The sequence below is a fragment of the Acanthochromis polyacanthus genome, chromosome 9 (assembly GCF_021347895.1).
Source record: "Acanthochromis polyacanthus isolate Apoly-LR-REF ecotype Palm Island chromosome 9, KAUST_Apoly_ChrSc, whole genome shotgun sequence".
NCBI classification, from domain to species: Eukaryota; Metazoa; Chordata; class Actinopteri; family Pomacentridae; genus Acanthochromis; species Acanthochromis polyacanthus.
In genome coordinates, this window is record NC_067121.1 from 28,202,022 (window position 1) to 28,227,735 (window position 25,714).

A 25,714-nucleotide genomic window follows, 5' to 3' on the forward strand; every position below is an offset into this window, starting at 1 on the left:
TGAAGCTCTATATTCTTGTTTTTCCAAGAATCTACACTGTCCCTGCTTTTCTCGCCAGTCAACCCTACCCATTCATGACGGCCTCAGCATAGCAGTTCACCTACAACTCTGCTCAACAACTCCAAATCTACTCTACATTACACAGTTGCAAGCTTTAATATTGGAGTCATTCAGCCATTCGAACCTGAAAGTGATTCTGTTGAACGATGATACTGAAAGCACCACGCTGCAAGCTGACAGACTCAGTTCCTTTGGTTTGTTATGCACGAAACCCTGGAAGTCTGAATCCATGTGAGCGTTATTGGTAAACTGGAGTTTCATGGTGAAAATCCTCCACTGTGGCTTTGACTGCTTACTTGACCCATGATACGTCTTGTAGCATTTATAAAAACACCCCATGGACTTGTAAACAAGGCAAAAAAACAAATTGGTTTCCACCAGAGGAGGCCTTTAATTGATTAACCATGAGACACTTTCCCTCACCTGACAGAACACTGGATACCATTTGAGTGTCTTTTCAGCACTCTAACTTTTCAAACTGTGAAATTTTTGACTTCTATAGAAACAGTTTGTGGCTTTCAGAGTGAAGTGTAGAGGAAAGTGACGAGTATCAGTGTATGTGTGCACGTTGCTATGTGTGTTTATAGTTGTTTGTAGATGTCAGTGATGCTGCAGACGTACTTGTCAGATTGTGGGCTGGGTTGTGGTGAATGGACTGTTTCTCATCTTTGTCTTGTGAAAAGTGAACTCATAGTTTCCACTCCCCACTGTGTGGCTACAGTGACTACCCCCATAGGGGCTGGTTAGGCAGAAGGGGCTTGTGTTTTATAAAAAGGTGACAACTTGAATACTCATAAGACACGGGGAGCTGCGCTAATCGAACGTACACATCAAGCCTGCCGTGTGAGCAACACTACGCTTACATCTACTCCAGAAAGCAGCTAGATTATATACTGTGAGTGATACAGGCTGTAAAAGTGCGTTGTTGAGAGATTCTACGCTCAACCTCTGAAGGACAAAGCCAAGGTGTAATTCTGAAGATGCAGTTCGGTCTGGTTTTAGCTGCTCTCCTCTGTTTGACCACATGGGTGACCTTTGCCAATGCAAGTGAGTACAGCAGAAATGTAAGATTTTTCAATGAGGTCTGAATGTTTGTCACCGTAAAATGAATGGTACTTAATCTGCCTTTTTCTGTGTGATCTTTTTAGCTCAGGGATCCACGAGAAACTGTTGTCTCGGATATTCCAAAACCACAGTGCCAATTAAACGTATCGTGAATTACACCATTCAGCTTGACGAGGTCTGTCCCATCAAAGCAGTTCTGTAAGTGTCTTGCAGTTTCACATTGTACTGAATTTAGCCATGTGTAAACTTAAAACAACTACCCCTGTCCACATGTACTCTCCCATGTATGTATACATAGATACAAATTTTATATTTCATCCTCCTCAGAGCACTAGAGAAATACATATCTAACAGATTCAACAACTCTTTCCATGAAGTGTGTCTGTCATTCTTAATAATTCACAAATCTAACTGTCAACAGTTGTCATTGGAACTACTTTGTAAAGTAAAAGGTTCATAAAAGAACCATAGATTGTTGAGTAACAGGAAAGAGATGCTGCAGCAGAATTTTTGAAATGCCAAATTTCTTACATTGAGGTTGGAAATTTCAAAACCTCAGCCAACTATCTGCATGAATAGATATCACTAAGTGCAAGCGAGGATTAACGATTTTGTTCAAACTGTACTGTACCCACCAGCCACATTTTGACCTGCCACGCCATTAACAGCTCACAATCAATTTCAGGTTACGAACAGTGCGTGGAAACACACTGTGCTGGGACCCTGACAAACGACTGACAAAAAGAGCCATGGAGAAGGTGGACAAGGACAGAAAAGCATTGCTCGAGATGAGACAGAATGAAGAAGGATCCACAAATGACATGACTCCAGCAGCATCCATGACTCCAGCAGCATCCATGACTCCAGCAGCATCCATGACTCCAGCAGCATCCATGACTCCAGCAGCATCCATGACTCCAGCAGCATCCATGACATCAAAGAATGCATCCAAAAGGAGAGGAAGGAAGGGGCAGAGAAAATGTGCCTGAGGAATCACAAGACAAATCAAAGTGACCATGAACATTTACAAAAATTTACATATCTGCAATATATTATATTTTTTATTATATTATGACTATATCTTGCTGCGTGTTTATGTAATAGTTCGTGTATGTGTTTATGTAAAACAAAAATGAATGTATCTGGAGCTTTTCTACTGTCAGCTGGCAATAAAATACTTTTCAGCCAATTTTGTGTTTGTGTGATAAACAACTGGAACATAATCAGAGCAAGCTGACAAATACAAAGAATCAAGTCTGGTTCTCAGTAACTCTGTGTCTTGGTAGACCTCATTGGGTTCACACGCAAATGTCAGGAACAAACATGCAGGAAGGAAACCAACACAGACATACACCAAGACAGCGATGACGATCCAGATAAATACAAACATCATAACAACTGTTTAATACTGCAAGCATATTAACAACAGTGCAAGCAGCATTGTTATGCAGCACTTGCACGCTTGGTGACCATTTCTACTCGAACCCAGTATTTTGTTACATGATGTTTGGGGCATCATCCCTTCTTATATAGCGTCACTAGTCTTCCAAAGATGACTGAAGCCTTGCACATTTGCTGCATCTTTGAATCCCAACCTCACCTCATTAAACAGTATACTCTGCAGCAAGGCAGAGCTTTATAGTGTACGCGCATCAGCTTAGGCCCCAGTACAACGACTGACTGGCAACTTCATATTAATGGAGGCGATTAAAATCATCTTTTGATCTGTCTTATGACTAAATCGTTGTGTGGAAAAAAATTTGATTCATGTACCGGTTTCACATCAGCACTCCAAACTACTTCAGCTGAAATGAATTAGTTAAACTGGGCTTGCTGATCAGTGGATTTAGTCACAAGGACAAAGTAGACCTCTAAGAGTCATATCTGTGTGAATGATATAGTATTGGTTGGGCTCTAACTAGAACATGGAATCCTGAGAGATGACTCTATCTAATTCCTTATACATGAATGTGAAACTTCAATCTAATTCACTGTCAGAGGTAGAAAAGAAAAAGTCACCCTCTGGCTCATAATTCAAAGACAGATACGTTAAGAAATCACAGTTTTACCAACTTTGTGAAAAGAACAGCAGAAGTGTCGACAAACTGTTATTAGAATGTTTAAAAATGCATCAAAACTTGCTGCTACATTAATATAAAAAGCAAAATTAACACAAAAAGGTGTATATATAGGATTCACACCGCTTGCTGCTTCCACTTTCAGAATGAGTGAGAACACCTGTGCATGACCTTTGATGAAAGCAATGGTAGTGTTTGATGGAGACAGTTTTTTTTCTATGCCACATGACCACATCCAGGAAGAAAGGGATAAAAGCAGAATGGAGGGAGGAAATAGTAGTTTAAGGGCTCACATAGAGCACAGATGGGGCATGAATAGTGTGTTCAGAAGACGGTTTCGTGTCCGTGCTAGAGTTTTAGCACGGCATTCACCCAAGCAGCCAGGCAAACCCACAATATAATGAACTCAATTTAAAGTTTAAAATGACAGAAAGAGAGGATTTATTAAAAAACAACAGGGAGAGAGCGAACGGGATATAGAGAAGGGGTGAAGGTGATGGACGTACAAATGTCTGCAAGATAAACAGCAGCTCAAAACGGATCCATTGAAATCCATTACAGAAAATGTTGAAGAAAAACTGACAGGTGAAAATCAGAGGAGAAGACAGGAGAGAGTGGAAACCTTCAGTATCTGGAGCCTGATGCTCCTCAGCACATCATTATACCAGCGCTGCAATAACAACAAAAGCAAACAGCTGATTGGCTGTCCACCTGTTGTCAGGATGGAGGGCAAATATTGGCGTCGTGCCCTTGACTGCTTCACTCAGCAAATCCCAAAGCACACAAACAGCTGTCGTCCCAAATGTCCAATCATTAAAGTCAAAAACTTGACTGGTGTATCACCAGGCACAAAAACCATACACACACACACACACACACACACACACACACACACACACACACACACACACACACACACACACACACACACACACACACACACACACACACACACACAGTGGAGAGCATACTATATACACAAACAAGCAGACACACACATAATGACCTGCCTGTACCGATGTACTCTGCACTCTCATACACACACACATTTCTCCACACCTAATATCCTAGACTCATCATTATCACCCCTGTGGCAACCTGTTTGTCAGAGGAGAAATGCCTTACTGGATTATTCATTCCTCTCTTATTCATTAGTTGTTGTCCTGGGTAGCAGCCAGGGCTGCTGGTTGGCTGACAGCGTGGCTGATAGGAATTCGTCTCCTGATAAAGGAAGAGAGTGGAATGTGGCGTCGCAGGAAATTACAATCAATACTGACTCTCATATCCTCATCCGATATCGACCGCAAATGGCAATGAGAAGCACATTGTCGAGCCCCTGTACACGGACACGAGGGCATGCTTAAACATATTTACATATGTGCACACAGGGGGCTGTAAAAAAAAAAAAACGGCAGCTAATGTTTTATACTGCCCCACATCATCACCATGTGTGAAATGGAATCAGGAAAACCAAACCCCCATACCTCAAACCACTACTTCCTGTTCACGTTGTTTACATTAACACCTACTCCTGCATGAGTCACATGCCCTAAATCGTCGCAGTGTGACTTTACTTACAGCCGATATGGGGCTAGTAGGATCAGGCTTAATCAGAAAAGAGTATTTTGTGATATCAAACACATCAATAGTTACTACACAGCTTAAAGCAAATAACACGCACCTACAGGCGGAGACACGTCGTGAGTGGCATGTGGCAAATGAGACCAGTAATTAAAGGACTGTCTCATCAGATGGATATATTTAACAGTGTCTGCTCTCCCTGTTTAATAAAGGATCAGCTCCTGTCAGATCAAGCTTTAATTTCATCCTTTATCCAACACTGAGGGAAATGTTATTGATTCATTCTGGAAGATAAAGATATGTGGCTTTCTCATCTTTTTTTGGTGGAAATACTACAATCAGATAGACATCTCCTTTCCTGTTCATCTCCAACTCGTTTCAAGTAAGAACAAACAGACAGAAAACTTCCATAAAGGGCTGCAACAAAGAGCTATATGTCTGGGTTTGGGTCTGAAAGATGTCAGTGCGACAAACACAACGTTTGTCTGGGGATGGACTGTTGGAAAGAGCAGTACACTCCAGGTCATTCTTAGAGCTGCAGAAGTGAGCAGAGATGTTTTTGATCTGTAACAGTGGAGCCATACACACCGATCGATACGCCGACCTTTCTCAGACTGATTGCATGATGTTCTGCTTTGCCCCCCAGCACCAGCACCCACCAGAGGTCCATCAACCACTGTTATTCTCTGCTCCAAATATGTATGACCAATTCTCTTATTTTATCTTACTGTGGGACTTATATTGTGTTATGCTTCTTTCATTTTATCTCTGTCTTGTCTTCACACACACACACACACACACAGGTTGAAAAAAGTTATAAAAACTATATAAATGGTGAAATTAAACCAGCGAGAGGTTGATCCTCAACAAATGAGGGTCTTTCACCTGCTCCCCAGGGCCTCCATAGATAGATATTGTGCATTTCTATTCAATACCAGGGGATGAACAGAAATCCCACTTGGAGTTGAGAAACGTCATTTACTTTCCAATTAATATTTCAATTAACTAAGTAATTCCCAATTCATTTCCTGAAACCAGTGGGGTTGAAATGAAGCTGACCCCTTGCCCCGGTATCAATCTCGCTCACATTGACCCCTTCACATAAAGCTTCAATTGTGGATCAACCGTCCATTTAGGCAAAGCGTCAATAATCGACTTAAACTGGGGGCTGTATTACCATAGACATTAGCATAGACATTGCTCTCGTGGCTCCGAGGTGATTTGAATGTCTGTGAGAGGGGCTGACCCGCACCGCGCCTCCGGCTCACGGTCCAGGGGACGCAGGAGCGTGAAGACTAATCAATAAGCGCTTTAATTATAGCGGCCCTCTGCCTGCAGTTCTTCACGGTTGGGAGACGCGCAATGCCACAGCTGATCCAGCACGATCATTGCAGATGGAGTGGGTTTTCATCGCTTCAGTAACCTGTCTCTTTTTGGCCAGTGCTATTATAGACAGCAAATTGTCCACTCCTCTTCGCAGATTTGGTAAAATGGGCCCATTAGAAGGAAGGTGGGGGTGCATCTTCTTTTCTTCTTCTTCTGTTACTGTTTTGTGTTGTTAATGGGGATTGGCCTAGTTTCTTTTGTAACATTTTCAACAGTATTCATCTAGAAATAATATTTGTTGCTGTTGATAGGCTGTATTGCTATAATAAGGACATTAAGGAAACAAAAAAACAATACAAGCTGAGAAAGGACTTACATTATTTCTTGATTTTGCAAGTCTTTGCCCTCCAGAGGATGCCAGCGTTGAAATCTAGCTTTATTATCTATAATGTTGCAGCTTCTCATGTGGTGCACATTTACAAAAAAGAAAAGCACCCAGAGAGTGCAGTACTTCACCAATGCTGCTCAGTCGTGTCATTTCCAATTGCTGGAATTTTTTACAAAAGTCGTGGCAGAAATCACGGTACTATAGAATGTGGCCATTTAATATAGATATATCCACAAACAAAATGACCTTGCGCTGAGCACAGGCGTGTGATTATGCATGTGCACGTTATGTACGGATACTGAATCGTGCGACCTAAATGTGAAGCAAGCGGCAGGAACTGATGGGACTCAGAAACACCCCCACAATTTAATCAATTGTTGCTCGTTTAATTCCGGACAGATAAGTCCCGATAGGTGCACAATGTTCGATTTTTAGTTGTATCACAATCGTGTGATCGTCAGCAGGCAGCTGACGTAGTGTTCACTTGTTGTCATAGTTACAGCAACGCCATGCTGCTATATCGCATTGACACAGAAATCTTTAACAATTCTGTGGATCCAGACTACAAGCTGCACCACTGCCGAAATCTAATCACTTAGTCCCTGTGCCATTTCTGACCTTTCCTGAAAATTTCACGCAAATCTGTAAGTTGGTTTTTGAGTAATGTTACTAACAGACAGACAGACAGACAGACAGACAGACAGACAGACAGACAGACAGACAGACAGACAGACAGACAGACAGACAGACAGACAGACAGACAGACAGACAGATGCCGATTGTCACATGATTCTGCCAAGGCTCCATCTAATTGATGGAGCAATAACATTTTAATCTTGATTAGATGTGAATGTGTATTCGCAGAGTTCAGTTCAGTTTTCAAATCTGCTCTCCTCCTAAAGGTGGGAAGAAAATCAGGATTGCATGATATGCATGAACATTAACAGAAATGATTTACATTGCTTCCCTACTGAAACTGAATATGACCTTTGTGGATCTGACAGAAGATATACAACAGTTTGTATCATAACAAAGTATTAATATTTTTCATATATACATTTTTATGCCTATTTGCTTCCTTAGCGTGTCTAACTGACTTTAAATCAAGACTTACAAAACCATCTGTTTTTGTAATCATCCAATAACAGAATGACCTAGATGCCTTAGCAGGGCTCATGCTAATTTTTAAATTCTGGAGATTTCATATATGAGAAAGGAAATATTTAAAGGATATTATGAATCATCATCAACAGACTGCTTCTCTATTGAAATAGAATTTGACTAAGACACATATGAGACCGCACAGTGCTCAGTCCTCAATCTTCTTTTCACTCTTCTTACTTCTTCACTCTACATGACTGATGAACACAGTGATCTACACTTCTGATATCCCTTTCTGCAGTTTCCTTTGTGGGCCTTCATACTGGTGCACTAGATGGCGTACGTTCCCTGCAGAGAGACAATCAGCAGCTTGACAGCCTCTGAGAGAGTCATCCAAATTTAGCCCAGTAGTCTAGTGTGGCAAAAATACAACCACTGCAACCCCTAGGCTATAGCTGACATTATTCTGCTCTTCATGGCAATACAGTAAACTGTGAGGCCAAAAAGATAAAATGCCAGTTGGCTCTGAATAATTTAGACATCCCAGTCTGGATAATACAATGCTAAAACATAAGCTACCAGTTGAAAAAAATGTTGAAAAATCTGCTCTGCATATTTTTGCTCTGGTTTTCAGATCTGATCGACAGTAATTTGTCTCTCTTTGGTGCTGGCATTTCTAATGAGGCTGTGCTTGAGCAACATTATTAGAGGAGGATCAAAGAGCACGAGTCCCTTTCAGACCACCAGAGCTCATTCATAACTCACTGCAGCAAGGTCTCCCTCTCTTGTCGTCCTCTCTTTATTTGTCTGCTTTGATCATACAGTCCATTCAGTCCATATCTTGTCCCCTCGCTCCTTCTTTATCTCTTTTAGCGAACATGCTTTCTAGCATTCCGTCTGTTAAGCACATGTCACATGATTGCCCCTTTCATCCCCCACCACCACTACTTTTTTGTATTTCTGCCCACGTAGTCGCCCCACCCTTCAAAACTTTCTTCCTACAGCCCTCTCTTCCCCCTGTGACACCCCACCATTTGTTCCTCTGTTAGGTTAAGCAGGGTCATATCAAAGCTTTAATCCCTAAATGTGTGTGTGTGAGTGAGTGAGTGAGTGAGTGAGTGAGTGAGTGAGTGAGTGAGTGAGTGTGTGTGTGCGCGTGTGTGTGTGTGTGTGTGTGCATGAGAAAGCGCGGTCCCTCCTGCTTGAGCTAGATTATTCCAAGTTCCTGACCTCTGGGTGGTGAGAGGGGCCTGTGTTTGAAAACACAGGCACTTGTCTTTGTCTCTTGAACCCAGTGGGGGAGCTCGGTTTGGGGCCTCTGTTGTCAGGCGAGTCCACGGATGCACTCGGCCTGCTCTGGAGCTGCTCGTCTGTCCTCTGATCCTCGCCGCCGCCATCTTAATATTAATATGCCGTGAACGAGCAGGCAGCTGGTTGAGCAGGCAAACACTCCCTGGACACATGCTCCAGCACACACACACACACACACACACACACACACACACACACACACACACACACAGACACACACACACACACACACACACACACACACACACACAGACACACACACACACACACACACACACACACACACACACACACACACACACACACACACACACACAGAGAGAACAAGAGGATAAGTTTGGTTTGCAAGCAAAAACATTGATCATGAGTCCCCTAACTGTGAGTCAATCTGGCCCCGATAGCCATTCAAGTGTATCTGCTGGATCTGATGTTTCCCGATAAGAGAAATTCCTCCCAGGGTGTGTGTGTGTAAGCGATATTGATTACTGGGTGACATGGTGGTATCGATTCCAAGCAGCTGCTAAGAGTTTAAATGAGGCCTATAGCATATCATTAAATCGCTATGATAATGTCAAAGGAGACACCAGTAAAGTGTTTCTCCATATATGCCCCTCTGGACAAAGGTAATGTGCGCATGTTGCTTTTTCACCTTGCTGTCACTGTAAATGAATCTATTGAAGAGGTTAGAGGTTGTTTGGCCAGAGGTAAGGAAGCCCTGCTGATTAGGGTACAATGGCCTCAACCTTACAGGAGCAGAGTATCAGCTTACTCTGACTTCTATGTCACTTTTTATCATGCATTTAATTAAAAAATACCACACACAAACAAGAGAAGCTCAAGGCCACCTCGAGAATCTCTTCCCACCAAGCTCTCAGTGGCTTTGTGTTTGTTTGTGGCTCATTTTTGTGCTCAGGATCAATAATTTTTCTTCTTTTGATGTTTTATCTCTTAGCTAACTTTCTTAAAGAAGCAACAATTCTCTAAATGAAGATTCAATTGCAGGAAGATGCCTTTAAAGTTGCCTCTTGGAAAGCACTTCACTCCTTTTTCATTAGTACCATAAAAGCTTATATTTATAACTGTCACCATTATCATTACTATTGCAATCTTCAGCGCAGTATCCACCCTGCCAGGATTAGCTGATAAGTCTGGCTTACAAAAGCAGTACGTGTATCAACTTTTATGACAACAAATCCAGTGCTTGTCAAGACAGTTCACTCAAATTTGATGGAAAGATAACAAATAGATCGGTTTGCCTCAGACTGAGATATATCAGTGTGAGACAAACTGATGGACTGACAGACGAACAATGTCATCTATAGCAGGAGTAAGTAAGTGACCTGTCAGGATGAATATGTTTGCTGTCTGTTCATGTAGAACCTTCCTTTTATGCCAGATGGATGAAGTGTTTTAATGCATTTTAGCCCTTATTTGATAGAGAAGAGTAGTGAGCTTACATTTAAATTGGAGAGAGGGAGGATGACGTGCAACAGAACACGCAGAATTGATCTGGAAACTTCCATTGTGACACTCTAGGATGGATTATTCTTCCATCTGTTTGGTTTGAGGAGCACTATAAATGATCCTGGCTGTATGCAAATGTACCTAACTACATGCAGGTTTCAAAAAGCCAAAGATAATTCCATGCAAGCATTTACAGAAACCCTCTGAAACTATGAACGTAATAGGAGTCCATTTTCACTGGGTGGTCTAGATAATATTTCTGTAGTTATGCAGAGTGTCAGCACCGAAAAGCATCAAGCTCCCACTTCATACAACTTTGTGTGACTGTAGTAAGTCCAGAGAAAGCATTCAAGGCCACTACAGTGCTGTCGTCACTGAGGAAAAGGTCTTTGTGTTTCCATTCACTTTGAACATTCAGGGCAAGGACATTTTTACACTTGGTTATACTGAGGAACACACACACATCTAAATACACTTCCAGGAGGCAGAAGTGCAGTGGTTATGAGCTGTGTTACCACAGGTAATCCGATCACGACGCAGACAGAATGATGTGTTTATATCATCAAGAGTGAGACAGGAAGGAGGGAAGGATAAGGGCAATGGATACGGGAGGCGAGGACAAACACGGTTTTAAAAAGTGCTAGAGGATTTAAAACGGTATCAGACAGGAAAAGGTTGTAAAAAGAAAAGATACAGAAAGACACAGGGATGGAGAGTGATAAAAAAAAGAATAACAGAGGATGATAAATGATGAGAAAGAGAGGAGAAGACATGAAGAGGAGGTAGTCTCACTGTCAATCAGATTATGAACCAGTCATTTGACAGAGAATCGCTTTGACCTGAAACCTGGCGGATCACATTCACTCCTGCGCACATAGACACATTCACAGATGCACTCAGCATCGTTTCCACACAGCTGCATGGAGATAAATGTGTCTCACTCGCATCCAGTCTGGTGTTAAGTGCACGTATTAAGACGTATCAGCATTCATGTATGTGTTGTGTGTGTGTGTGTGTGTGTGCGTGTGTGTGTCTGAGTGTAAGTAAGTGAATGAGTAATGAGTGAGTGATGGATGGACGATAATGCACATTTGCCCTCTCTCACGAGGGCTCCAAGTGCTTAGATGTCTAGTCTGGCTCACACATACACTCACATCAAATTGCGTTTGATAAGACAGCTTTCTCACTCATTCATTGTGCACCGTACATGAACCGCTTCCTTTGCTGCCTCCTTCTCGTATTTACCTTTCGCGACATTTATCTCCTCCTCTGTCCCGTATCTCGAACCTCTCCGATTTTCCCTCTCCCCGTCTCTCTATCTGTCTGTCTCACTCTTGTTGCCTGCTTCTTAGTAATGGAGCTAATTTGTTTAGCACACAAAGAGTGTCTGTCCATTAGCGCAGGCCTGTTCGTGCCAAGGGAGCGGGTGACAAATCACTCCAACATGCGTATCTGCTCTGTGTACATAATTGTAATTGTATGTGTGTGTGAAGAAAAGGTGAAATAAACTGTGCTTCATGTGTCTATTTACAGTTTAAGAAGACACGAATCAACTCGATTTTAACTATGAATCAAACATTCTGTGACGTGAACAGGTATGTGCAGCTTGTAGTCATTGTTTTTTGCAAGACTCCAAAAGACATTTAGAGGTAGACACACTTTCTCCACACCTGCACTTTGCTTTATTGAATTAAGTCAGCACAGCAGGAAATTTGACTGGCTCTCTGTTAAGTGAAAATGTAATAATGATGGGTAGCCTTCTGCTTTTGCTACTTACTACCTTTAAGTGGACAGAAGTGACTTAATGCAGCTCCAATTCCTGACAGACGCCATGCTGCTATGTTTAGTTACTGCGCACTGGTGTCATTTTCTTAAAATATCAAACATTTACCTGCTTTCTACTCTCACTTCCCTATATTATTTGGACTCAAACATTCTTCCAATTACGGGCACTTTCTCTTTCAGTTAGTGAGACTTGGTGGTGCGGTGGCTAACGCTGTTACCTTCCAGCTGGATTCTTTCTGTGTGGAGTTTAAGATTTCTCCAATTTTCTCTCACAGTGCAAAGATATGCATGCTGTGTTAATTAGTGATTCTAACTTGGCTATAGGTGGGAGCGTAAACGGCTGTGTTCTTTCTCTCTGTTAGCCCTGTGATGAACTGTATAGGATCCAGTCCTCTGCAACCCTCTAGAGGGTAAAGCAAGTATAGCTCAAGGATGGATCGATTTCTTTGTTTTATTTCTTTTAGTTTAGTTTGGGATTTTTTTTTGTTAAAGTTTATTTTACTTTTAGTGCAGTTTCAGTCTCTGTGCAGGTATGCCTCAAACACTTTAATTAAGTCCATATACTTAAATTTGGTCCCAAAAAAGGGCAAAACTGTTAAATGTCAGTTGACCCCCAATATGCTGCAAAACACAGTTTATCTTTTTAAACACCCACACTGTAAAACAAACAAAACAAATAAGCAAAAAAACTACTAAAAGACAGTAATATTCTAGCTGGTGAGGTGGCCAAAAATACCGACAAATAATTTAAAATAAACATCTCATAAAAATATAATAATTTTCCATGATTGAAATACATTTTCTAGCATTAATTTTACATATAATATAGGCTTTTTTTATTGTTTAATGAACTTCATTTGCATGTGTAAATTTTTTTTTAAAATGACCTAAGACGTAAATATTTTTTCTCCTTTTGTGTTAATTTTCAGCATTTGTATTCACATTTAGAAATATATTCATGGTATTAAACTTGAATGTCACAGAAAATATTTATGATATTCTGTTAATTTTGGATAGGTATTTTAACAGTCTGTATCTACACATATACACTGTCGTTCAAACGTTTGGGGTCCCTCAGACAATTTCATGTTTTTCATGAAAAATCACGCTTTTATTCATGTGCTAGCATAATTGCACAAGGATTTTCTAACCATCAGTTAGCCTTTCAACACCATTAGCTAACACAATGTAGCATTAGAACACAAGAGTGATGGTTGCTGGAAATATTCTTTTCTATCACTGTGTAGATATTCCATCAAAAATCAGCCGTTTCTAGCTAGACTAGTCATTTACCACATTAACAATGTCTAGACTGGATTTATGATTAATTTAATGTTATCTTCATTGAAAAAAAAATGCTTTTCTTTCAAAAATATGGACAATTCTAATAGACCTCAAACTTTTGAATAGTAATACAATAATACAATACAATAACTTTATTAATCCCCAAAGGGAAGTTCAAATATAATAGTATTTAATATTAGTACTAATAGTGCTGTATCTATAAACAAGTTTCCAAAAAAAAATCTGTTTTTTTAGGTCAGTCATCATACAGGTTATTTTATGCTACATCAATATTCATAGTCTATTTCAAAAACATTATTAATACTATAAGAAATTCCAGTAAACGCAAAATAAATGTAAACATGCACATCACTTCATTTACTGAGAAAACAGTTTTTTGTCAACCATGTGGTTTCACATTTTGGATTACGGCATCTTAAATTTCCCACAGACTGGTCCTGTGGATGTTTGTCTTAATAACAGCAACAACAGACCTTTTTCACAGAAGAAGAACAGCACAGCACAAATGATAACGATAAAAAACCAACTGCATTCCATTTAGGAGAGCTAGTATCAGAGTCTGAGCATGCTGGCTCACTGTCATTCTTCCTACAGCACCACTGTTAATGACATTTGTTCTACTTCTGTTTTCCTGCTATGACAAATAAAAAACATCTTTGTTGGTAAAAATCTCTTATGAGCTCCTTTAGTGCTTCTTCTGGGGGAAAAAATTATCTTTTTAGTAGAAAAACCATGAGTGTTACTAACAACACATATTACAGCTCTGTTCTATTCAAGTAAATGACAATATTTGCACGTTCCTCTTTCTCAGGAACCTAATTATCCATATTCCTGATGAAATTATCATTACAGCACACAAGTTTCTGGCTGTTTGTGTTAAAATGCTTCACTTCCCAACAGCTTAACCACCACTTATTTCTGTGCTAACGCTGTTTACAAACTATTTAGAGTGAATAAAGGAGAGTTTCTGCCTGAAATGGTTCTTGATCAGATTAACAACAGAAACTAAGAGCGATAAACTGATTTTTCCATGAATAATTTACTTACTTCAGCATGTTGATAATAATGACATATTTCACCATCTTCTTTTTTGGTTCACTAAGTCTTGCCTGAGTTGAAGACACAACTGAACCCACGGCAGCAAATGATCAGAAACCGAGATAAGAGACCTCCGGGAAGCATATCCTGATCAAGATAAGGATAAGGGCCTTGCAGCTCGAAAAACCTGATCATAACAAGGATACTCCTGCCCATGTTTAAAAGGACATAAATATCTCTGTCATTCCTCCCGGGCAGCATGTATGGTCTCAGGATAGAAAATGGAGCAACTTGGAATTCGGTCATCCTCAATTTTATTATCTATTTTCGTGTCAAAATGTCTTCCATGAAACTGGAATATTGTTTATTAGTCTAAACCTTTCCTATCTGAGGAAAAATGATGACCATTAAATGTGATATTTGCCTCCCCAGGTTGTATTCCATCCCTGCATGTACTGAAAACAACTGTACAAAAGAGCAGCAGTCACTGAGGAATCGGCGGCTAAAAGGACCAGAAACCTGATGACAGCAGCTCTAAGTGATCCATATGTATGACAGCAAAGTCTAAATCGCTTTTCATATTCTGCTTGATCTCCGCCACTCTATCCATATAAGGCATTAGGCGAGCAAGAAATGACTGAGCTTCGAGTTGGGCATCTCTCCGTCCTGTCTTTGCCAACAGACTGTCACAGTTTGGGCATGCTCCAATTCATCATGATGACTCCATCTTTCCTTTTATCCATCCATCCCGCTTCCTTTTAACGCCTTTGATATGATGCGACGCCGGCAGAAGCGAATAACATAAACCTCCCGATTTGATAACATTAATTTTGTGGCCGACATAAAGACAGATATTTGCTTTTATCAGGGGGGCAGAGTTTTGGGAACGACCATTTTCTGGCATTCAAATTATTGTTCATCTAATCTCCACCAGTGAATCTGCATGTTTTCTCATCATTGGCTAATAGGTCAGCTCCGGCGGGAATGTGATACAGGAAGGCAAGGTCAGTTTTCATTGATTGTTAAAGCGTTCCTCTGTTTGAGAAGGACATGATTGAGATGGTAAGACACTGACTGCTCTTCCCCAGCAGACTTACGGTAAATATCCTTTCTCTGGGCTCAGCTACTGTATATGCCAGACAACGTTCACTTTGCCTACGAGTCAGCAGTTACTCAACGCGTGTGTGTGTCTGTGAGTGTGTGGTAGTGTGTGCGCTCAACAATTTGGTCGGCAACAATAAAAAAAACAAATAAAATCAGGTGTACAAACACAGGCCAAATGAGAAGACACTTGGAACAGTGTGAAAATCCTCCTCTCTGCCTTTCTATTTGTCTGTCTGTCTGTTTGTTTGTTTGCCTCTCTGTCTGCATAGCTGGCGTCAGTCTCAAGGAGATCCTCCTTCTCTCTCCTGCTCCCTTTTTGTGGGCCGAGCTGGCAGACACAAGCAGATTTTCCTCCCTGAATAGCTGTTTTTATCTCTTTCTCCCTCCCTCTGTCCCACAGTCTCTTCCTCCCTCTATCTCTTTGGCTGAATGGCTGTCTGGACTGAGTTAAAGGTTTTTTTCGGGGGGGCTTCAGAGGCCTGATGTTGAGATATTTTGGCACGCTATCTATGAACTTACATACATTTAGGATCAGCGGCTTGAGTGAAAATCCCTCCTGGGTGTGTTCGTGTTAAAGCCCCAGCTAAGGTGCACTGCATCATAAAATGAACGAGTAAGCTGGAGATACGGAAGGATATATCGGGGTGTAGGGAGATTGGTTGTGTTTTTGCAGATAGGGGCCATGGATGCTGCAGGGTGGGGGGATGCTGAAGGAGCTCTCGACTCGCGTATGCAACCGAGACAGTGAGACGTACGGGGGCAGGGAGGGCTTTGTGCACCAGCCCTTTCCCACACTCCCTTCACCTTTTGTTGTATGGCAGCACCAGGGCTCTGACATGACGAATCGCTCTGCCTGCTTAACTGAGACGGTGGCGGTAGGAGAGTAACAGAAGTGAGGCGGAATGATGTCTGTATATGTGTAGAAATATATCAGCATATATACGTGTGTGTGTGTGTGTGTGTTTGTGCAGTCGTCCTTTGTCTCTGCCACCTGAAATCACCTCTCCCTCCCGTTCCCAGACTTGTAATTCTCCACAAGTTTGTCACCGATCTGGAGCTGAGAACTCGCTCAATGCTTCAAGCTCTAGATGAGCAGACTCCACAGTGGATGAGCCAGACAACAGCCACACACACACACACACACACACACACACTAACGCACATGCCTCTGCCCAAATGCCAGCACCAAGCTGTTGCCCATAAAGCGTTCAGGCTGTCACAATAGAGACATTACCACATGAGTGAGTGGCTTTGAATAGGGCTAAGGGTGTGTGTGTATATAGAGTGTGGTGGCCGAGGGGGAGTTCCTGGCAAGGCAGACGACCCTGTCATCACCTCTGAACCTTGTCAAACAAGTGATCGGCACCAGTGGCACATGCATGCACACACTTGTGCACGCTCCTGCTGCGTCGCCCGGTGTGCTTATCCAAGTTTGTAACTGTCCTTTATTAGAGAAGAAGCTCCGACGCTACACAATGTGTTTATTCGTTTGTGAGGGAGTAGCAAACAGATATAGGCTACCTGGTTAGAGAACCACTGTGGAGAAAGTGAAAAGCTGATCCAGGGAGGCCAAGCAGGGTGAGGAGGTGAAACTAGAGGTCAAAAGAGGAGGATAAACGGATGAAAGAAGGAATTCTTTTAAGATAGATTAAATGTTAGGAAGAAATCAGCGCTTCCTTGTGGAAATGAATGCACAGAAGGAGCGAGACAGATAAAGCTATGAGCACAAAGGCATAAGGAAACACATGACACATATCGAATGCTTGCTAGGCTACCGTCAGTCAGCTCTGTCAGCGAATTGTCACTGCATGTGTTTGTGCTGCCTTGAAATGTCATTATGCAAAACCAGTCTCTTCCACAAGGCATTGCAGGATGTGTGTGCGTGTGTGTTTGGGTGCATGCATGCATGTGTGTGGTGAAGGGAATGACAAGGGTTTAAGGGGCCGTGTCACTTTGTCGCCGCTGGAATGCATGACAGCAATGTTTTGTCACCGCATGGATGAATGCAGCATCATGGCAGCAGAAGAAGAAGAAGAGGAGAAAGAAGGAAGAAGCAAATGCAGAGGGAGGAGAAGAAAAGAGGAGTAGTAGTTTTTTCTTTCTTCCCCCCACACTCAATGAGGAAATTAGGTCAACCAAGTAAAGCCATTGCAGAGAACAAATCATCATCATAATTGGACCCTTAACAAATGTGTGGAGGTGGCTGCTTCACACACGCAAGAAAAAAAAAGCACAAAATCACACTTCTGTAGCTGTACACATGGCCAGGAGGGGGTAAAACAGAATTTCAGCATAAATCAGGGTATGTCTGACAGTTTTATAGCTCTTTCAGGAGCCTCATTTGGGATGGAAGCGTGATAGAAGAACGCTACTCGTGGCAAATATAATTGTGGTCACGATCTTTCCATAAATCACGGCGTGGTAACATTGCATTTTGCTTGGTGGCTGCTGGGGGGGGGGGGGGGGGGGGGGGAATTTCCAGTTCATCAGGTGACCTATGAGAAATCTTTATGCATTCTTTCATTTTTCTCACTGGGCATTCACAGCAGAGGAAAAATGCCAAATTAAATATGAAAATGGGCTTAAATTTCTAGACATTAAAATAGGCACTCAAATGTTAGAATCAAAGAAATAGTCTTACATTCAGAGGAATATGGTAATTCTCTCTCTTGCTGAGGGTTAGATGAGAAGACTGATACTACTCTCATGTCTGTACGGCCAAAAGATGAGTGAAAAGCCTGAAAACATAGAAATGGCGAGCCTGGCTCCATCCAGATGCAATAAAATTCTTATATTAGCACTTCTAGAGCTCGTCCTTGTTTATAGTCTTTATCCGGAGCTAAGCGTGCAAGCATGAGAGTGGCATCAGTCTTAACTCGTGGTAAGAAAGCCAGTGGGCAAATTTCTTTAACGCTAAATAAGAAGGGGAAAAAATGAGTTCAAATACATTAAATAAAGCCTCCTCTCAGTGTTCTCCTGCTTTAATGAACTGAATGGGTCAAATGAATCATGGGCCTCAGTTAACTGCTAGGAGCAATTTTCTACAAGCCCTGTGATTTGTTGGTGGTTTTTCACCACTTGTACATATGTAGGTTAAATTATAATGTATATTATAATGCATATTCTGTATCTGAATGCACATGCACACTCTCCTGAGAGGTGAAATGTCCCTGTAAAACTGCTGCTTTTCCCATCTGGGCCGAAGGTTTCACAACACGAGCTGTGTCAGTGGTCCGTGATAAAGAAGTGAGAGATTGGAAGGTTGACCTTGCTCACTCTCAGCTCCTCCTCACACATTTCTCATGACAATCTGCACACATTACTTATTCATGTTTAAAGACAGTCTGCTTGAGACATGCCAAAAGCCACAAACTCACCATAACACATGCAGCACAAAGCCCACACATACATGTGCTATAAGCTGAATAAATCTCCATAAAGTGTCAGATTGAGATCTGTTGTGCATGTCAGCGTTGTCTGCTGCTGTTAGCATCCAAAGGAACGACATCGACAACTGGGCAAAGACAGAGAGAGAGAGAGAGAGAGAGAGAGAGAGAGAGAGAGAGAGAGAGAGAGAGAGAGAGAGAGAGAGAGAGAGAGACAGCCTGGTGTCACTTATCAAAATAATTGACAATATTTTCTACAGTGAGATGGAAGTGCCTGTCAGTGTTATCCAGACTTTGGATTCCAACAACTGGATCAGTAATGAGAGAGGAGAGCTGCCTTTGTTTTGGTTTGTTCTGGCAAGGCCTGTTGGTTCTGGGCTTTTTTGAAACAACAAATCCTTGAATGACTCTCTCACCTGAATGTGGGCAGGATGTGAATCACTTCAGTCCCTGAATGTGGAATATTTTTCACTTTGGCTGGAGGTCATTGTTAAACTAGCTGCATTCCTCTCTAACAGTGTCACTCCTGCAGTTTCAGATGTCAACTGATTGCATTTGTTCTGCATATAACTGAGATACACATCAGATCCAAACTTATCCTTGCACAAATGCACGTTCTTTAAAATGATCCACAAAGTTAGAAAGAAGTTTGCTTTTGCTGCGTCATTTATATCCTCCACGGCTTTTCAGTGTGACAGCTTTGGAAGGAATAGATTCATTTTTTATGTCCTTGAAGCACTGACAAATGAATGACGGCGTTGTTGCTAACATTCTGTGCGGCTAAATCTTTTGATCAGATGTTTATTTTTTTGCAGTGTAATCTAGTCTCCGCAGGCCTCTACATCACCCCCGGAGCCAGGCGGCTGATTGACAGGCCTTGGCTGACTGGACCCTCCTTCCCAGCTTCTCCTCCTCCTCTCCCTCTCTCTCTCCTTGCCTGCCCTCTCCTCTGCTCCCTCTCTCCTCAATCGCAAGGCTGCGCTCAACGACTCGACACCGCCAACAGGGATGCAGCGAGGGCGCAGCGCAGCCTGAAAAATGGCACCACCACGCGTCCTGTGGATCTATCCATCCCTCTCCCTCCTGTCCTCCCTGCTTCTTTTTCACGCGTTGTCGCCGTGCCGAGCCTTACGGAATTACCCGGAGAATGAAGGTGAGTGAAGCCACCTTCAAGTGTGGAGTTGGATGACTTTGGCGGTGCGCTGTTGTTGAAAGGCGGACCAGGGGAGCTCCACATCACCCATCCCGCGGTTCCCACTTTGCCGGGAAAAAAGGAGCGGAGCGCAGCGGCGGAGACTCCCGTTAAGTGCTCGGCTCTGGTTATGAATCATGCATAGAGAAAAAGCGGAGAAAGGGGAGTGAGAGAGGCCAAAAAAAAAGTGTTCGTCACGTTTTTCTTTTCCCGACATTAAAATTGTATGACAGATACACACGGGCAGACCTTGGCACAGCAGAGAAGGCTGAGGTCGACGTTTCACTTTGTGACATCGGGAAATCCTTCTCCTGTGCATGTTATGAATCGGTTCTTGCGTTAAAGTAGCTCAACTTATTATGATTATGCCAAAACAACATTGACATCTCTGTCCCAATCCTTCTTAATTACTGATATCTCCACGATTACGCACTGATAAATGCTGTTTTTATCTGGAGCCTCCTGCTTCTGTCTGCAAATGAGGAGCAGCAATTACATTAAATTTGTCACACGCTGCTGCTGAGCCTCTCTCAGTTATTGTATTAACATCGATGCTCAGCCTGAAATGAGCCAATGAATTTACTTACTAACTACTCCTGACTGCTTGGTGGAATGAAACATGGGAGCCTGTTTAATGGGAAGTTAAAAAAAATGCAGAAACCCCACTGTGCACAAGTTGTAATTAGTTTATGGAGTAAGTTATCTGAACAGAATTGGAAAGTGTTTGTCTGACTGGGGATGATGCAGCTGTCATTTCTGTGAATCATTCCATTCAGTTTCCCCCTGAAAAAGGCTCCAGTCAGTCATGTTTTGAAGCTCAACAAAGCTTTCCATCTCCATGATTTGTCTTTCATTGACATTTTCTCAGTTTTTCCTCAATCACTGCCACACAGACTTTTAACTCCAGGCTCACACAAGACAGATGAAACAGTGGGATGATTCGGTCACACCATGACAGGCCCCACTAAGGTTTTTAATCGGACCTCCTGTTTCTGGCTGACTTAACTGTATAAGCTGTGTGTACATCACCCTGAATGTATGTCACAGCCCCGAGGAGCTCACACAGAACAAAGGCTCTGGAGGTATAGATAGGCAGCCGGAGAGTCAGGAGAGAGCAGAGGAGGAGGAGGAGTGTTCTAACAGCCGGAGACAATGCATGTGAGGGAGACACTAACACACTGCTGAAATATTCATTGAAATGAGCATGAATGATGAAACCAACTGGAAGCCAAAGGAAACTCCTGTTGATTTAGATAAACGCGCAGAGGCATGTGAGGTGCTGCGGATGTTTGTGCTCCGATCATGTTGTATTTGAGGATTTTTGAGGTGACCGACGGGTCAGATGAGGTTCTCATTTGCTAATACACACTTTCCAAACAGTGATCCAGATAGTGTGTGTGTGTGTGTGTGTGACTCATTTGGTGTTTTATCCTCCAGTTCAATCCCTGCTGTTTTAGTTTATTGCCATAATTGGCACCTTAAGCCCACTGCCCAGCTTGTGTGTACGTGTGTGTGTGTGCCAAAGGGACAGTGATCCAATGAAGACATTTTTGTCAACCACTCCATGCTCTGCTTTTACCTTTCGGCCTGCCAGTTTTCCTGCTGAGACCACACGCTCAGCTGGGGGATTGCGCTTCTTTGTGCCAGTGTGTGTGTCTGCCTCTTTGTCAGTGTGTGTGCACCTTGTTTTTGCCTATAAGTGTGCATATTCTCCACCCACGCATCTCGGTAGTCGTGTTATTCCAGGAAATCCTCCCTCTGAGTCTGTCTAGTAGCAGAAGCGAGGCTGTCATAAAAGCAGAGATACGACTCTCAAGGCTCAATTAAGAACACAGTCCTTTGATGGAGTCTGATACTGTTAGCAGGAAAACAGTGTTAAGCTGTCAACAAGCTTAGTTTACTACCAGAGCTATTGATCTGCTCCAAAATTGTTTGGCATTTACAAGAAACTCAGCTGTGAGGGCGGACCGACGGTACGGAGTGCTTCAGCTGAATTGACAGAATTGCTTGAAATTGTTGCCATAATTGCTCCTGCACCAGCAACACGGTGGAAATGGGCTCATTCATAAGTTGCTGGAAACCACTGTGAAGGTCTTTGTTATCAACGGTAATGGGAAGGAGAGGAGTGGGTGACTTTTAGTGCACCAGCAGAGGGAGCCCAACACAGCCTCTGTCTGGACCCTGAGGGCAAACTGATGTAACAGCAGGGTGGATGCTCACAGGTCTCCCCTTGGTTCCTTTTTGTCGTTCTGTCTTCATCCCTTCCTTACTTTCCATCTGTGTTTTCTTTCTGTTTGTTGTTGCTTCGCACCTACTTCCCCTTGTACTTTTTTTTTTTACCGCATCCTCCTTGTGCAGAATTGTGCCGGGGAAAAGAGCAGACTATTTCTATTTTTGTGCCCTCCCACTGTCTCTAAATTTACCTCCTCAATCCTCGAAAATATGGCGCCGTGTGTTTCCTTCTGCCTCATATGGATGTTGATTAGGAGTACGCTAATAGGGGCAAATGAAAGATTAGATTCCAAATTCTGGCTTAAATCCCTGTGCAAATGGATATGCAATTGCATTAATGAGTAGGAGGGTGGGAGAAAACATCAAAACGTGGAAAAAATGTGACTCATCTGCGGTTTACGGTAATCTGTAAACGGTCTTGGAAATACGACCCACTTTGAGCTTTTCACTGACCTTAGGGTGCTGAGGGAAATTGCCGTATTACTTCTTAAGGTTAACATGCGGGTGAGCAGTTAGTGCAGAGGGAAGCATATGTAAAGCATGCCCTCTACTTAGACACACACACACACGCCTTATGATTCACACAAGATCCTGACTGCGGTATAATGTTGGGTCAAAGGCCTCATCTGGTTTAATTGCTTTAATCTATAATGGCTGCTTGTAGTTATCGGCAAAGCCATACTTCAAGACGTGTGTGTGAGTCCAAGAGATTGCTCTGCTCCCATGTAACAACCATGACCTTGGACTGAAGAGGATATAGATCTCGGCTCTCATCAGAGAGCAGCATCAAGCGCGAGCACCCTCCTGTTTCTCTTCTCTACCTCCACTCCGATCGCTCCCTAATCCCTTTCTTTTATAGCTGCCCTCCTCTGTTTTCTATCAGCCTCCCTTGTGTCTTCCATCTCCCTCTCCTTGGTTGCTTCTATTCTGTTTGTCTTCTTCTTCGCTGACCTCCAATGCAACAGTAGGACAAGATCTGGGAGCCACTGGATATTTTCTGTAATGAGGTACAGCTCCTATATCTGCTTACCACAGGCCCATGCACTAGCACGAATGGATGCACATGCACAGCCACACACACTCTCCCACGTACACTTTATCCTATCTTAATGTATGGCTGGGGGGCAGTTTGGTGGTCTCAGTCCAGAGAATAGTGTCACATATTCCGGGGGGCTGCTTGATAGATAGGGTTATAAATACAACCCAGTGACAGAGAATGATTCTGCTGTGAGGGCTTCACCTCATGGATTCATTGTGTGTGTGTGTGTGTGTGTGTTAATGTGTGTGTGTTTGTGTGTGTGCGAGAGAGAGAGAGAGAAACCGTGAGCGAGCGACAAGGGAGGAAAGACTGAAATTATAAATAAAAGGCAAATCCACAAGAGAAAATCTGTGAGACAAAACAAAAGTGATAAGGAGTAGAAGAAGAACAAAGACAGTTCGAAATAAACTGAATAGCTCAACCCCTTCTCTGTTCTCTGATGTGTCCATAAGTGCACCCACAGAGCCTTTGTGCTGTTTTTAATGGTAGTCAGCGGTTGCTAAATATGCCTTCGTGTTCAACCCTGCCGATTCAGATTATTTCATTTGTGTTTCTTATTCTGTTTTGGTGTGTTGAAAGTAGTGGAGGTGACGCATTTTTGGTTGCTTTTTTGCCGACGGGTAAATGAGAAAACCAGTCTTAAGATGTCTGTGTTGTAACTATGAAGCGATAATCAGAAGGTGGTTGGCTGAGCAAAAAGACTCATCAAAGTCCCATCGTCATTTTGAGGTCGGTATGTTGAGCCCAAAAGTAGTGTCACACATAGCTCAACATTAAGCGGATGGTTCATCTTTTAAACAAGACATAAAATCGTCATTAATGACCGCCATCAGTCAACCACAACATTAAAACACCAACAACTGAAGTGAGTACAGTGGTCATCACTGTTCTGCTGGGAAACCTTGGGTACTGGCACTCGTGTGCATCCTACTGCGACACGTAGCATCCATGTAAGCATTGTTGCAGACCATAACAATGGTATTTCCCAATGACTATGGCTTGAGGAACAAGACAAAGAGCTCAAAGTGTTGATCAGCATCCAAACTCACCATATCCCATTCCCATAGAGCACTGCAGATGTTCCAGAGTCCAACATCACAGTACACCTTGAGAGATAACATTGGTCATGGCTTGATTACTTAGAGCTGTTCTGTTGGCACAAAGGGAATGTACAAAACATTAGACAGGTGGTTTCAATGTTGTGGTTGATTATACTATGCTCAGTTTTGTATTTACGACACAACCATCACTGTGGTATGTGTCCTTATCTTACTCTCAGCCTCAAATGGAAAATGAATTCTTAAAAACTATTCCTTTAAAGTGAAAAAAAAAATCATGGTAACCCAGAAGTTAACATAGTAACAATTAAGAAACAGTTCAAACAAGAAAGCAACACACGCAAGATTGCAAAATGCAATATGTCAATATTAGTTAAGTCACTGTTATTTATACAGCACATTTAAAGTAGCAGCTGCTAAGCCAAAGTAGAGAGATAAGATTTATGAATTTCCCTCATGAGTTTGAACATTAAGGTTAAGACAACACAGTGTTGTTTGTTATAGAAATTTACCTGACTAAATTAAATAAACGTAACTATCACTGCATCATTGATGCCACAATTCCACTGATTTCATCCATTTTTTTTTACTTTGCAGCATGTGTTTACATTCATTTTACATCCTCCCAGACATTGATATACAGACAAACTTACTTTTTACTGGCCGTGTTATTTCAGCTCCCACCATAACGGTGAATAGGGGTGTGTCTTGTGTGCTACAGTTGAACTTGGACAGTTTTTAGGCCTGAATGATTCCCGTCAGATGCTGAGTTCATTAATGTCAGAGGCAGCCTTCCCTCGGTGTGTGATGTCTGATGGCTGTAGTAAAGTTTGGGCATAAGTGGTCTCCTTCCTCCCTCAGCACCACCGCGTCTGCTGACCCCTTCCCCCTCCGAACAGGCCCTTAACTGCCGGTCAAATCACTGATCACTGGGCCTTGACCGGTGTCTGCTCTGACCTTTTTTGGCTAAATTGAATTTGGTTGTTTCCTTACCTCCACCCATTTCTCTCGCTCTGTTTCTCCTGTTGTTTGTTCTTTGGTCCCGACTTGTGCTTCGGCTGAAAGGCTGCCTTAGCCTGTTTTAAAAACCAATTGGGTCAACTGTAGATATTGTTGTATATATGTATACATATATAAATGTCTTTATTTACAATTGTATTTATAGTTGTAGTTAATGTTTAATGACCAATTTTATGTTTTC

The 25,714-nt window shown here is 42.3% G+C and overlaps 2 protein-coding genes across 3 annotated transcripts in view; both read left to right on the forward strand.

Moving 5' to 3' along the window:
* The first annotated feature begins 797 nt into the window (after nt 1–797).
* LOC110948936 (eotaxin-like) lies at nt 798–2,314 on the forward strand. Its single transcript, XM_022190712.2, has 3 exons — nt 798–1,107; nt 1,209–1,323; nt 1,811–2,314. The coding sequence occupies exons 1-3, from the start codon at nt 1,041–1,043 to the stop codon at nt 2,112–2,114; spliced, it is 486 nt and encodes a 161-aa protein (XP_022046404.2). The 5' UTR covers nt 798–1,040; the 3' UTR covers nt 2,115–2,314.
* A 17,498-nt stretch (nt 2,315–19,812) lies between these two features.
* epha4b (eph receptor A4b) overlaps nt 19,813–25,714 on the forward strand; it is a 100,359-nt gene continuing 94,457 nt past the window's right edge. The window contains exon 1 of one of the 2 annotated variants that reach the window (XM_051953230.1): nt 19,813–20,145. In XM_051953230.1, coding sequence (XP_051809190.1) covers nt 20,031–20,145 — 115 coding nt within the window. In that variant the 5' untranslated portion in view covers nt 19,813–20,030. The remainder of the gene's footprint in view (nt 20,146–25,714) is intronic. The other variant, XM_051953229.1, reaches the window with a different exon arrangement.